We start from the raw sequence: 14,948 nt of genomic DNA, 5'->3' as shown, positions 1-14,948 counted from the left end.
ATGAACAAGGATGATGACATGTTATTTGACATGATATGATATGATATTGTTTAAGGTTTTTCAAAGTATTGTTTCTCTGCTCAAGAACTACAATAAATTCAATAGATCTATGACTATACATGGAGTTGTCGATTTATGTACTACATGATGCGAAATTATGAAAATCGTCTGGAATGTCCCTTTAAGTCGTTGTCTTTAGCTGCATGTTCACCGCAGCGAGGACCGGAACGAACAAGACTAGAATATGGAGCGGATAACACAGGAGAATATCCCATCTACCCAAGGCGCATTACTCTTCGGGCAAGCGGGGCTGCTGTGACTGCTTGGAACACGGTATACATATAAACGGAGCATTTCTAATTACTAGTAATCCACAATAAACTGATATATCATAATTTCCATGGATAACGAAATGCATACTTTATTTCATCAGCACAGCTGTAAAATCTGTAGTGAATCACCATCTATAATGAGCCACATTCTGATCAACCTTGTTCCGATTCCGCAGTAGCAGCTTGTAGGTACTTACATTCATGCCATGTTCCCGTATCTCAATTGTATTGTGATTTTTTCTATGTCTGTTTGTGTCTTCTGTCCTGTATGTCCTGTTATGTCTGTCGTGTTTTTAATTGTTTCATATTTCCATTTTGTAAGTTTTTGAGTCGATCGTATGAGTTGTCAATAGTAAACAAGCTGTGCTTATCAGTGGATCCCTCGATTTTCTTTAAGGACGTGAATAATGTATTAAAGTGTGGTTCCAGACTATGTCTCCATGCTTTTAATTACCTCTAGTCTTCACTGAACAGTCAACCATTGATTATGGACACAAGCAAATCTCGTATGATAATGTTCTATCGAAAAGTAGAAAAAAAATGATTTAAAATTGACTTGAAGTAATTACTTACTTCTTGAAATTTCCTTTTCCCCCCGAAGTGATCATTTTCTTTCAGTGATCTTTTTATTAATTCCATTTCCCCCCCGAAGTGATCATTTTTTTTTTCAGTGATCTTTTTACTAATTCCATTTCCTTTGAAAATATACTAATTAAAAAAAAAATGCATATCTTATACATAACATTAATTTTGTCATACACTATGTTCTTACATGCATGAAACATATTCATGTCGCCAACACACTTGAACACACACACACACACACACACACACACACACAAGTATGATACATCATTAAATCAGGAAGGGAAATGAATTCATGCCAAAATATATTATATTTGTACATATTCTCCTTTTATTTTGTTTTGTAAGCTACTAATGAAACTGACAGTGTACAAGATTCAAGTCTTTTTTTGGTCTTGTACTTTATGTTACAAGACGACACGTTGTAAATGTACTTTTGGCAGTTTCTCTTTTCCATGTGTAAAGTCAACTACTCGCTAGAATAGCGCAGAGCCGTTGCCATCTTGTCTAAACTAAAGTTGCTCAAAATAATGATGAATATAACAATACTATAATAATAATAATGTTAATAATATTACATCACACCAATAAAAAGTGGGCCGCAGTTAGCAATACGTGGATACACTATAAGTTGTATGTTAAAGCTTATGGAAAAAATAAATGAAATTCATTGCTTCAGGACTGATTACAACATTTGACAAAGGATCACTGTAAACAAACCGATTGCACAATAAAAAAAAAACAACAACTTACAAAATCTACCGTACTAAACTTACAAATTACCAAGCAGTATTAGGAACACCTAAGTGGTAAGTAGTATGTGACCCGTGGACACACACACACACAAAAAAAAAAAAAAAAACTTGTCAGATGAAGAAGCACCATTGTCTGATTTCGTTTCATTATCATCATCATTTTCCTTTTTTTTTTTAGAAAATCTAATTTCTTTTCCTTGTTTTTATTTTCCACCAAACAAATCTGTATTTCTTTATAGTTGTTTAATGCGGTCAAGTATACTTCTGGTAGCCAGGATTTGATCTTCGGGGGGGGGGGGGGGGTTAGTCTGTGAGGGAGCGAAGCGACCGAGCCCGAGCGAGCGGAGCGAGAGAGGGTGGGTCGGGTTGGGGGGGGGGGGGGAGAGGGTGTTTCGCACATTTGTCATTCAATTTAAAAAAATCGATTATTCAATTTCGTCCCGAGATGCAGGTGGAACGCAAATCCTAACTTCGTCAATTTCGTCAATTGTCATTAGGCGTTTTCACATCAGCCCGATAAAAATCCAAGCTCGAGATATTTTTCGCGATTGCGAATTAGCGCGCTATTTCATTTCTTATTCACATCAGCCCGAAGAGAATTAGCCCGAATTTTTTTTTTCGAGCTAATTCGACAGCTGAGCATGTGCAAACAGCATCACTTGTGTGCCCTTTCAAAAATTTCTCATGCTTTGTGTGCAATTTGCCTCGATCGATCGGGTCACACACCTAAGAATTAATTTGTAATGTCACGCAGCAAGCAACACAACTAATTGTTGAATTGTAATCAACGATGGATGATGGAATCGAAATAAAATATTGTTTGAAACAAAAAAAAAAAAACGCTAGGCATGATGGGATGCATCGCGCTATTTTCTTGAGGCGTTTTCACATTATCAAATAGCGCGCTAGTTCGCCAATTATCTCGCTATTTCAGAAATTTCCAGAGTTGGACTCGAGAAATGTTCTCGACCAGAGCGATACAATTAGCCCGCTAATTTGTGTTCACATTATCAGAAAGCGGTTATTTCGTGATCGGGTTAATTTCCCTTGTCAGAAAATAGCGCGCTATTTCGAAACATCGGGCTGATGTTAAAACGCCTATTGCTATTCGTTTTTCGTCAAACATTTTCGAAGACATATATTCAGAATCGTGAATTGTCATTCAAATTCGTCCCTCCCGCTGACGGATTGCAGAATGTGAAGATCAAATTCCTCTTTGTTCACACACTTTCATGAATTTTTCTTTCAAAGTAGTCAGATGATGTCGATTCTTTATTTTGATGGTGAACCAACTTTAAGCCGACATATTTTTAGTTCCTCTCGTAAACTGTATCGTTACACACTATTCCCTGAGCATTTGCTTTAACAATACACAAAAAAAAAAACAACACACCAAGACTGCCAACGAAAATGATTGAAAGATAAACGACTGTCGAAAGTCATAACCCAGGACAGTATGTCAGGTCACATTTTGAACTTTAACTCGTAATGTTCAGGTTTTCGCATCATAATGCATGAAGCAAAGTTTAAATTTTTGTACCCTGGAAAGCACCAAACATAATTATGTTATCCATTTTTTGACATTAAACAGGCGACAATTCTACACTTAAATTTTGTCTTAAATCATGTTTGCCTAGAAATCGTTTGTCAGTGTTTTCGTTTACGAGCCGGTATACGTATGTTTGTATCAGTGTGTACTCGGATTGCTTGTGTGTGTGTCTGTATCTGTGGTTCTGTGTGTGTGTGTGGGGGGGGGGGTGGGCACTTGTGTGTATGTTAATTCCTGAATGTAAAATGTGAACGGTTACAGAAAAAAACAAACAATACATGGATGACTGGAAAATCACACCGGGTAGAGATTATTATGAGACGAATATGAATGAAAATTTAACGAAAATGATTGACAAAAGACGAAATCGATCCTGCTTGTTTTGAGTGTTGCGAGTGAGACTGACGAATTTGATCTGTAAATGACGAAAATATATGCCAAATGACTAAATTGAATGGACTTTATTTGAAAATGAACGACGAAAGACGAATTTGAAAGTAAGATTGGCCTACTCCCGACATTCCGCGACGAAATTGAAGTAAAAATTTGTGAAATTGAATGAAAGAGTTTTAAAATGAATGGGAAAACCTATAATAATGATTATAAAATGAATACATTCATTGACCTTTACTTTCTTGTTAATCTGAGTTAAGTTGTTGAAAAATGTCTGGATTGTTTTTGACGATACCGTCAGGACGCATTTTTTTTTTAAAACTTAATGCATTATCTTGCATTCCAAGTTTAGGTCATATTTCTGAATTCGAAATATGTTCATGTAGGGAAAAAAATGTATTCCAAAGCGCACGATGAAATTCACACTGGAGCTGGTAATCACGTCATTAATAAACAAACCTCAATATTCATTCAGATTATAATCAAAGTCATATCATTTTGTATTTCTCTGTTATAGATCGAAGTTTTTCCCAAGGGTACTTATTGTGAGCACTTACATGGTAATTAGATGCATTTTTATCGTTCATTCAATACCATTCCTGCATGGAGAAAGCTAAAAAAAAACTTCAGAATTAGTGATAGGTTTTCGTGCGCAAGTATTCACCAACTTTACTGTCCAACTTTACTTTTTTACTATTACATGAATCTTCGATCTATAATCTATTAATCGCAATATATTTCAGCATGTTGACTTCTGTGATTGTGGCGACAGCCAATTCAGCATTTTATTTGTTATTCATTGCTGCCATCTTCGTCCTAATTCATGACCACAATTAAACACCAGCAAGTATATTTCGTTTGGCCAGTTTGTTTCTATTTTTCCCCCATATCAAGCAGAAAGTAAATAATTATCAAGAACAAAACCAATTAACACCATCACTTCAGTCACCATGCCAAGCACTATGCAATCACTAGACAACAGCTAAGCCCTAGCATGAGCCTCATTTTAAATGCGTTGGAATAGTTAAAGGGGCCCTGAAATCCAAATGCATGTTGATTTATGATACCCTCAACATCACTTTTGCGGTGAAAATAATATCTAGAAACATTCCACATATTTTTAACGATTTTTCTTCTATTTTCCTTCAGATTACTTGGGAACGCCCACAAAAAAAATCCTTCCAAACCAATATTCTTGAGATGTCTTTTGTTAGTCACATTAATATCACAGAAACATGTAAGTTACGCTTAGTCGAGAGGAAGGTGCATTCCAAAGTCTTTTGTTAAACATTTTAGTACTTTAGCAATGATTGAAAGATGAGGTCATCTCAAGAATATTGGTTTGGAAGGATTTTTTTTTTTTGTGTGTGTGTGTATGTGTGGGCGTTCCCAAGTAATCTGAAGAAAAATAGAAGAAAAAAAAAAAACGTTTAAAATGTATGGAATGTTTCTAGATATTCGTTTCACCGCAAAAGTTATGTTGAGGGTATCATAAATCAAAACAAATCAACATGTATTTGGATTTCAGGGCCCCTTTAAACCGTTTCATTTTTTCCTGACTTAAAAGGTCAGTGACCCGTTTTGAGAAAGAAGTTAGTGTCGATCCGTGAATTAGGTATTCACTCCCATTTCCGATCCTATCAAAGCATAAGGAAAATAACTATACATGGCATAAGACTGTAAGTCCGCCTTCATACTATAGGTTTTCCCGGCTAATTTCGCACTTTTGTCAGTCCATTTAATAAAAGGTTCATTCAATTTAGCGAAAATCCTCGTCACTGCACATTCTGTCATTCAAAATTACAAATTGTTCGTTCAATTTAGCATTTCGATCAATGAAATTCGCACATGTGCCTTTCGAATTCGTAAAACGGGCATTCAAATTGGCACGTGCTCTTCAGTCATTCAAATTCGCCAGCGCTGGCGGAAAATGGTATTTCAGTCATTCAATTTCGCGTATGGGCAGTCAAATTCCAAACATGTCCATTCAAATTGGCGTGATGTTATTTCTATTTTGGAGAGGTGAGAACCGTGATTTATACGTACTTAAATGTGAATTTTTGTTTCATCCACACACTGATATAGTAAAGGTATCTTTGACCCTAAACATGCTAAATAACTCAAGTTTGTTGTTCAGTAACGCCCCTCTTCTTTCATACATGTTATCAGAACTATACATGCATCAGTACCATAGATTCACTTCACTTTCTTAATATGTCCCTGCGGGAGTCATGGCAGCACGAGTTAGATACAGGCGTATCTCTCAAGAAGACAGGGAAAGAATAAAAGCGTTTAAGGGTAATAACCTTGACAAATTGATAGCTAGAGCTGATCTAAGAACTTTACTCCTAATGATGATTAACGCAATATAGCACTCACCAAATGAAAATAATGAAACATGCAGATGAAAGAAATAATCACGATGTAAATTGAAACCTCCTTCTCCCAACTATGACCCCGTTTACAGTGCGAGGCTCGGCCGCGGCTCGGCCGCGGCCGAGCCCAGCCCCGCTTCAGTGTAAACGCGCAAAAGGCCAAATGCGAGGCCAAAATTGGCCTCGCATTTGGCCTCGCTCTGGAGGTGGTCTCGGCCGCGGCCGAGCCGCGGCCGAGCCCGGCCTCTTCTTGGTGTAAACGCAAACTGGGCCAAATGCGCGGCCAATTTTAGTCTGGCTTCCAGACCCTCTGCCCGTAACATTTCGCTATTCACGATATTAACCCCCTCAACGTGGAAGACTAGTATAGTCAAGGGCGCCGGAAGCGGGGGGGGGGGGGGGGGGGGGCAGGGGTGGCACTTGCCCCCCCCCCCCCAAACAAAATGTTGGGGGGGCAAAACGAGTTTTTGCCCCCCCAAAGTGCCCCCTGTAACAAATAATTAATCACTGATTTAAAGACCAAAATGAACAATAAAGGCATATTTCTTGTGTAAATGTTGTAATTTCATAACTGAAAATGCAAAATTTTTCGCCCCTAACGGGGCGAAAATTATAATACACTAACAACGTACATTATTGTATCTACATACACTAATAATAACTCATGAGTAAATCTAGTATATAGATGGTAGCCTCGTGTCCTCGAGTGTGCCCGCTGAACATACCTTTAGTAAACCTTACATTTTTCATTTTCTTCTTTGCTTTCTAGCAGTATAAGAATATTTTTTTACTGTTCGAACGATGCGATCATGTTTAAGCTTTTAATGAGTACATTTCAGATAAATTGCAAAGTGAAAGTGGCTCGCTCGTTCTGCCCGTACTTATAGTAAGATGAAAAGTCTTCATAAGTTATTATCACAGTCCTTCGCCGTGATTTCTTTTACTGTGTTTATTTCCTCAGAAATCTAATCTAAAATGCTCTATAAAAGCGACTTTTATACTCTGTTTTTACAAAAAGTCCCTACCGTGGGAGGGGGTATCCCCCTCCCACACCCTCCCCCGCTCGGTCGCGTCGCTCCCTCGACGAGGATCTCACACCATCACATGATATACCCCCGTATGTTAAGATCATAATAGTCCTTCCAACTGATTTTTTTTTTCAATATGTTAATTACCTAGAAATTTGCTTTTAAATGTTCTATAAACGCTACTTTTATACTGTTTTTACAAAAAGTCCCTACCGTGGGAGGGGGTGTCCCCCCTCCCACACCCTCCCCCAGCTCGGTCGCTTCACTCCCTCGCCGAGGATCTCGCACCATCACATTATTAATGTACTCCCGTATGTTATGATCATAGTCCTTCCAACTGATTTTTTCAATATGATAATTCCCTAGATATTTGCTTTAAATTCTCTATAAACGCGACTTTCATACTCTGTTTTTACAAAAAAAGTCCTTACCGTGGGAGGGGATATCCCCCCTCCCACACCCTCCCCCCGCTCGGTCGCTTCGCTCCCTCGCCGAGGATCTCACACCATCACATTATTATGTATACTCCCGTATATGTAATAATCATAGCCCTTTGCACTGATTATTTTTCACTATGTTTAATTCCTTAGAAATTTGCTTTTAAATGGTCTATAAACGCGACTACTTTTGTACCCTGTTGTACAAAAGCTCCCTACAGTGGGGGGGGGGGGGGGAATCCCCCTTTTTACCCCCCCCCCGCTCGCTTCGCTCCCGCGACGAGGATCTCACATCGTCACATAAAATGTGCCCCCGTTGAGATTTTGCCCCCCCAAAACCAGAAGTGTTCCGGCGCGCTTGAGTATAGTTTAAGGTGGTTTGGACCTGCAAAGGATTTTTCCTTCGGCAAAGACTTTTGCCCGAACGACGACTTCGTCGCCACGGAATCCAGTTGGCAAAGGGTCTGAAAACCAGGCTATACCAAATTGCGTTTGTTTACAAGCAGAGCGCCACTACGACAAAATATTGAAAGGTTTGAATTAAAAGCGCGGCCGAGCCCAGCAGTGTAAACGGACAAAATTGCGAGGCTCGGCCGCGCAATTGAGGCCGGGCTCGGCCGCGGCCGAGCCGCGGCCGAGCCCGGCCCCGCACTGTAAACGGGGTCATAGTCAAAACATTAAGATCAATGTTTCTGTGAATGAAATAATGCTCTCGGACATTATAAACACATACACATATTTTGAAAGTACTGGTTTATTATGAATAAAGAATGAAGACGAAAATATGAAATGTTATGATGCTTGCAAACAATACCTACGATGAATGAAAATGAAAAAAAAAAGAGGAATAAAATCATAAACGTGTCTGCTAAATTGACTGCAGTAAATGCGAAACTGGATGCCCAAGAATGAATTCGAATGAACGAACGCAGCGTATTCGTGATCACGTGACTATATCATGCTAAATTGAATGAACGATTTGCGAAATGGTGCTTGTCTTACGAATTTGAACTGAAAAAAAAAAACTGATTCGAATAATGTTAAAGGTAATTTGAATGCTCCGAAATAGATTTGAATGAAAAGATTATAAAATTGAAATACCGAACATGCCATCTAGGCTAAATTGTACTAAATTGAATGCAGCAATTAGGAATTGGACTGAAAAAAGTGCGAAATTGGCCGGGAAAACCTATATTATGTTTGTGCCTGTACCTCACAAGATTGTGCACTATTTACCGGGCATTCCGGGGCTTTACAACGCACTTTTCAACTACGTCTAGATCTAACGGCGCAATGTGAAATATGGTATGTAATGAAACAGTAAAGATTCAAAAGTAAAGAGTTATTTTCATTGAGAGTCATTGAGAATCATTATTTCAATTGACAATCGCCACTATTAACATTTACAAACAAAGCGAATTCAACTAGACAAAATGGTAGTAGTTTAATTGGAACGGAATTATATCACTACAAAGTTATATATGTGAGTCATTTTACAATCTATTTTTAAAACTGATCACGATCGCATGTTACATAAACGATGCCATTGCTCTGGTGGCTTTCAGTGAAATGCACATACACGTTTGAAATGAAATAAAGAATAACTGGTGATATCCTTTGCATATAAAGTTTTCCTAAATCTTTGAAGGAGAGAGTTTTTATTTTGACACAAAGTTAACCAAATCTTGATTTTCTAAATAGATTTACGGATGAGCAGCTGCAGGAGAGGCGACATTATCATCGTCTCACGCACTCATGCGTTTCGTTTTCGGTCTGACGCTGATTAGGAGTAGTAAGAGGGAAAGTTAACTACTTTTTGCATATCAAGAGTTTCTTGCAATTATCTCTGAAACGTCTATTAACCGCTATGTAAACGAAAAGGTTAGTGATGTGGCTGACATATTTTGCTTGATAGAGAAAGTAGAGCAGCGCGCTTGGAACTATGGTGGCGATATGGCTGATTTGCGCGAAGGAGAGCTGATCGAGCACTACGCTGGGCAGCCAGAGGAGAAAGAATACGGCCGTGATGATTATCAGCATCTGTGTAGTCTTGTGATCCGATCTAGGAACGTTTCTTGGTCCATTCCGTGCTTTGTCGACGTTCTGCCGGCTTGGCAGTCCTCCTTTCCCCAGTCCTTTCCCCGACGGTTGAGTTGGAATCGGCTCGACGTTTGAGAAATCATTCGATGAAACTAGGCTTGATGAGGTAGCGACACTCTTGCTTATTGAGCAAACAGATCCCACCGCTTTCGATTTGCTTACAGGCTCAGAAACGGCTTTATCACCCAGAACTTCACGACGGATTTCTTGGTAATATCGGATGTGCTTTAAAATCAAGGCATAGAGCACAGTGACAGGTAAGGCGGAGGCGCAGAAGAGGACTGCCTGTGATCTGGAGTAGACATATACCGCCCATGCAATGTTTCCGTACATATTACAGGCATACTCGCGGCCTGCTTTATGAGATGTCGTGATGAAAAAGAACGGTACATGTACAGCAAAGGCGAGAATGGTGCACGTGAGAGACACCCAGGCAGCAGCCCTTCGACCGACACGTCTTCCGAACGGATTACACACGGCCTGGTGGCGATATGCTGCGATAGACGTTGTTAGAAACAGACTTGCGAAAAGCGCAGATCTGGAGGCAATGATCTCGATGAAGCAAGCCCATGGATGCTCGTCGTGGAAAAACACGGCGGCGATTTGCACACCGCTGATCACACTCCCAAGGAGGTCGACTACGGCAAGGGCGATGAAGGCGACATCAGTGGCATTGTTGACTGACTGCCGGGAAAATACGGCGATGATGATAATATTGCCAGGAATCCCGAAACTGACAGCTAAACTCCCGAGTGTCAACCGCATGATCGCAAACTCACTTAAAAACATGACAAGAAAATTTCGATAGACGTTGGCACTTTCAGTGAGAAAAAGAAAATAAATTTACTGGATTAGGTGTTGTCAACCTTGTCGAGTGCAGTTAGTGACTGTTCGATGACGTTGATGGTTCGAGCCAAGAGAATTAGTTGTCATGCAAGTGTTCAGAATAGGCCTAAATTGGTAAATTCGTCGGTATACGCTGGGTGTCCCGGAATCAAGTGGAATCAATGAGTAAGATCAGTGTACCACAAGGGCCTGAAATTAAGGAATTATACAGCGTTGATATCACGCTCAGTCCAACATAACGGTGAGACGAGTCGATTATGATTGACGATCAACGATGATGTAAACACTGCGATAGCCCAGATTCACGACGGTAATTGTCATCAAAAGATTCCCCTAAATTTTGAAACCCTACCCTCATTGTATCTCCCACTTGTGAACAGACCAAGGGGTATCTCAAGCAATAATATCGAAAAGCTATTTATAGTGCAATTCGACGTGATTAATAACTCATGTATCGCTGGAAACGATGCGTTGTACGCTTTTCACTGATTTAAGCAGCTGGGAAATATACTATCAATCGTTCATATTATTAATCACGTGTCAAGAACAATTCTCAAAACGTCGACAACGCTGCTCTACAAGACTTTGACAGCTTTTATATACCTCAGCTTTTCAGAATCTGAAGGTGTGTCGAATACGCGGGCTGTCAGGAGTGACGAAAAAAGAAAGATAAAAATAGACACGGCACTTGAAATTTTACCTTGTTTTATGCGAAGGTTTCACCTTTTTCCCCCACCAAAACCATCCATACCCTCCCTGTTTTTTTTTTTTTCTTGGAGAGGGAAAACATGAAATACTGCAGCTGATGATATACCAGTACGATATCTTGCAGTATAGTGATTTTAGTACGTCACGCGCACGCGCACGGGCATGCTCACGAGCACGTTGGTGACGGCTGTTTAAAAAAAAAGGGGGGAAGGGTATGATAATACGTATAGTCAATAATGAGCTGGTTTCTAGTGGTGGCACCCTGACAGGAGACTTCCTTTTTTTCTTTCTCAATAGATTGCCAAAAGAAAAAAAAATCATAAAGAGAGGAAAGAGAGAGAGAGAGCGAGAGAGAGAGAGAGAGAGAGAGAGAGAGAGAGAGACAGACAGACAGACAGACAGAGACAGAGAATGTACGAATCATAGATGAATACAAACTTAGGATTTTTTTTCCGGTGCAACAATGTGGTGTAGGAGTGTTTTCGCATCTTTTCAGGGTGTGTCAACGCGTGCGTATTTGAACGGAAATACGTAAGTACCGGGAGAAAAAAAATCTGAATTGTGTTTGGTATGAAGAATGGTAAACTGGACGTTTTTGTATCAAGCGCGTTTTTACCTTCCGTCACTGAAATATCAAAAATTGAACATTTCTTCGTAAGGTATTCTGATGATAAGTGTTCTTTATTTCCAGCGTTATGACAGACTTTTTAGGTTCTCTTTGTTAATTAAGATGCTTTGAAAACAAATCACACTGTTCCCAATGACCAAATAAATTCTCTCTGCGGTATCATGATGACTTGTCAAACCTATGGTAAAGATGTTGCTCGTAAATTACATAAGCATTACAAAATAATGCACAGTATCTACTACCAGTGACTACTGCGAAGATTTTCCTCTGCTTTGCAGGAGTCACAACATTATTCGGTTACTTATGTATAACTGAAGAAAATGTTTCGAACAGAGAAAAGCCACTGTCATCTTTTTCTAATTGCGTAAGGAGAAGTCTGTCTTGATGTGTTACTTTCTCTCTTTTTTTTTTAATGTTTATCTGCTTCGTCTACGTTAGAATTTTCCAGACAGATGAAAGACTATCTTCGGGATAAATGTCCACTTGAGTTTACCTTTACCAGTAGGGGCCTACTGAATGGAACGCACGCAGAGGCACGTGTCAAAAATGTCCGCCAAGAAGAACAACAACACTAACAAACAAACACAAAGACGCAGCCAAAGAGGTTCTATCCCTAACAGAGTGCGCGCTCTCATATAGAAGGTGGGCCAATTGAACGACCCGCCGCCATTAGCAAAGAGGTCGAGAAGTCGAGCATTCGCGAAGGTACCACACGTATACCTATCACTCTCACTTGTGCTGACATGATTGACTTTGTTTAGGAGCCCAAAATACCTCAAAGATGTGCAGGTAACACCAAAGGGAACAAGATTTCATTGCACAAGTAATAATAAATAAACCGGTGCCACAAACAGCAACATTTAAGACAGAATCGCACATAATTAGCTGTCCATATATCATGTGTACCATGCACTAATTATATAATATTGGATGCACTTGAGTGGTAAATAAATTACAGATATATTGCATTCATCAACACGAATATTGCACGAGTCGAAGACGAGTGCAATATTCATGTTGATGAATGCAATATATCTGATATACCACGAAAGAAATCCAATATCATTATTATCATACATACAAACCACTTTCCACGACAACACCACATTCAATGAAAAAAAAATGAAAAAGGTTTTCACTCACATTCGACAGGAAAGTGATCAAAACGTCCACGGCAATTTCTTCTCTGTTAAAATATGCTCTTACAACATCTAGAGCACTTTTTGTTGCCTTTCGTGTGTTCAACGCGTCTTTTTCTTGCAGAATGTTTTCGAATTCGTCAGAGTCTAGAGTTGCGAACCGTGTCGCCAGTCGCCAATACCGTGTCTAGAGTCGCCATTGTATTGTTGTTTACAAAATCTAACTTTCAACTTGTATATGGAGGTACAGTACAGTACAGTACAGTACACCATAATATCAGCGAGCGACTGCCGCAGACCGGGCCGCACACAGACGATTTACGTGTACTCTCCTATGGCATTTCTCAACCTCATCGCGCATTTCTCAACCTCATGAGCTCATAGCGCAATGCCACTGCACTTTGCTTTCTTTGCAAGCGATACTGCGCATGCGTATAAAGAATCATTTAAGTGCGTTATTGACAGCAGAGTACATTATTATATTAGAAACAATATTGTACTCTTTTTCTCCATTGATACGGGTAATGTAAAATGCATAGGACAGGTATTATGCTAACAATATTGCATGTCATTAAGCAAATCCCTTGCAGGAATATTGATACATGGTTTTATTGTATCGAAAAAGTGGCTTGTATGTATAACAATAGTAAATATCATATGCAATAAACTTTAAAACCTTCAAGTACTGTAGTGTACTGTATCCAATAGTGTTTTTTGCAGTCCTTCAGGCTGCTGTCTGTGCCTTACGGTTAGGCATGGTTTGGACTCAAGACATGCATTGTGTGTGTGTGTGTGTGTGTGTGTGTGCGTGTTGAAATTGAAAAACACAAAAAAGTGTGTGTGTGTGTGTGTGAGTGTGTGTCTTGGAATTTGAAAACAAATAATGTGGTTTGGTGTGTACGTATGTGTGCGTATGTGTGTGTGTTTGTTGTGGGTGTGTGTGTGTGTGTGTTTGTTGTGGGCGTGGGTGCGTGTGTGTGTGGGAGTGTGTGTTGTATGTGTGTCTGATGTTTCTAAGTGAAATATATATAATATGAAATCAGTACTCCATCATACCAAAGAGTATTCACTGTACTTTTCTGCAATCTTTAATGAAGTATGAACGCATGTTTTGGCTTCATGTTAAGGCACAAATTTGACACATTAGAGCGAGTCCTTTTTTTTTTCAGCAAGTGTTGAGAATGTATCTCTCTTATAGAATCCGGAGGCATATGGACAAATATTGATTTTCCTTAAAATTAGAAATGATTTTTCCAACCCAACCCCATCTTCGAAGCTGAACTTTACGTGTATTACTTACTATAGGCACTTCCGGGTTCACGCTTCTGGTAGTCGACCTCTTTCAGTTCTTTCCAGTTGCCCCGTTTTCATTTGTACGCACTGAATGGTGAGTTCTTACTCTATTACATGTATATGAACCTCTTTGGATGCAGCTTTAATGAAGTGACAGGAAATAATTTATCTGACGGGTCTGTAACATTCCGTGAAGTGAAATACTGCATTGTGTGTGTGTGTGTGTGTGTGTGTGTGTGTGTGTGTGTGTGTGTGTGTGTGTGTGTGCGTGTGTGTGTGTGTGTGTGTGTGTGTGTGTGTGTGTTGTACAGTGGTATGCGTAAGAGATAAAAACCGTTATAGTCCACGGTCTCCATTCACAATAATGAACAACATCCATTTATACGTCACAATATCAAAGCAATATCAAAGCTGTACATATTTAAGATGCAAATTGATAAATCTTTGGAGTCTCTGGATCTGGTTGTACATGTCTAACGAAACTCCAGTCACCAGTCCTGTCTTATAGATAATTGAGTATACATTCCAGCATGCAAACCGTTTCGGGTTAAAAAAAAAAAAAATCACAGCTGCAGATGGTGACACCAAAACAACTGCCAAAAGTGTCTTTGGACAAACGCACGCACACACACACACACACACACACACACACTCAAACGCACGCAGAAAATCTATATAAAAAAAGAAGAATATTGAATGTCTTTCCTTTCTTCAAGCTGGAAGTCTGATAACGTCTAATAAAGTTTTGAAATTCGAAACTTCTAGGATTTAATGCATAAA

At 39.4% G+C, this 14,948-nt stretch overlaps 1 protein-coding gene across 1 annotated transcript; it reads right to left on the bottom strand.

Annotated features, from left to right (window-relative positions):
- Window positions 1-9,263: 9,263 nt before the first annotated feature.
- LOC140241149 (uncharacterized) lies at window positions 9,264-10,343 on the bottom strand. The gene has a single exon (XM_072320909.1). It carries the CDS (start codon window positions 10,341-10,343, stop codon window positions 9,264-9,266), a length of 1,080 nt encoding a protein of 359 aa, XP_072177010.1.
- Window positions 10,344-14,948: the final 4,605 nt, after the last annotated feature.

The sequence above is a fragment of the Diadema setosum genome, chromosome 17 (assembly GCF_964275005.1).
Source record: "Diadema setosum chromosome 17, eeDiaSeto1, whole genome shotgun sequence".
Classification (NCBI taxonomy): domain Eukaryota; kingdom Metazoa; phylum Echinodermata; class Echinoidea; order Diadematoida; family Diadematidae; genus Diadema; species Diadema setosum.
Note: the sequence above shows the minus strand (reverse complement) of the source record. Positions and strands in the feature narration are given on the sequence as shown.

What these genes read in the sequence shown, in the direction of transcription:
- LOC140241149 (XM_072320909.1), bottom strand. Translation starts at nt 10,343, where the DNA reads ATGTTTTTAAGTGAGTTTGCGATCATGCGGTTGACACTCGGGAGTTTA.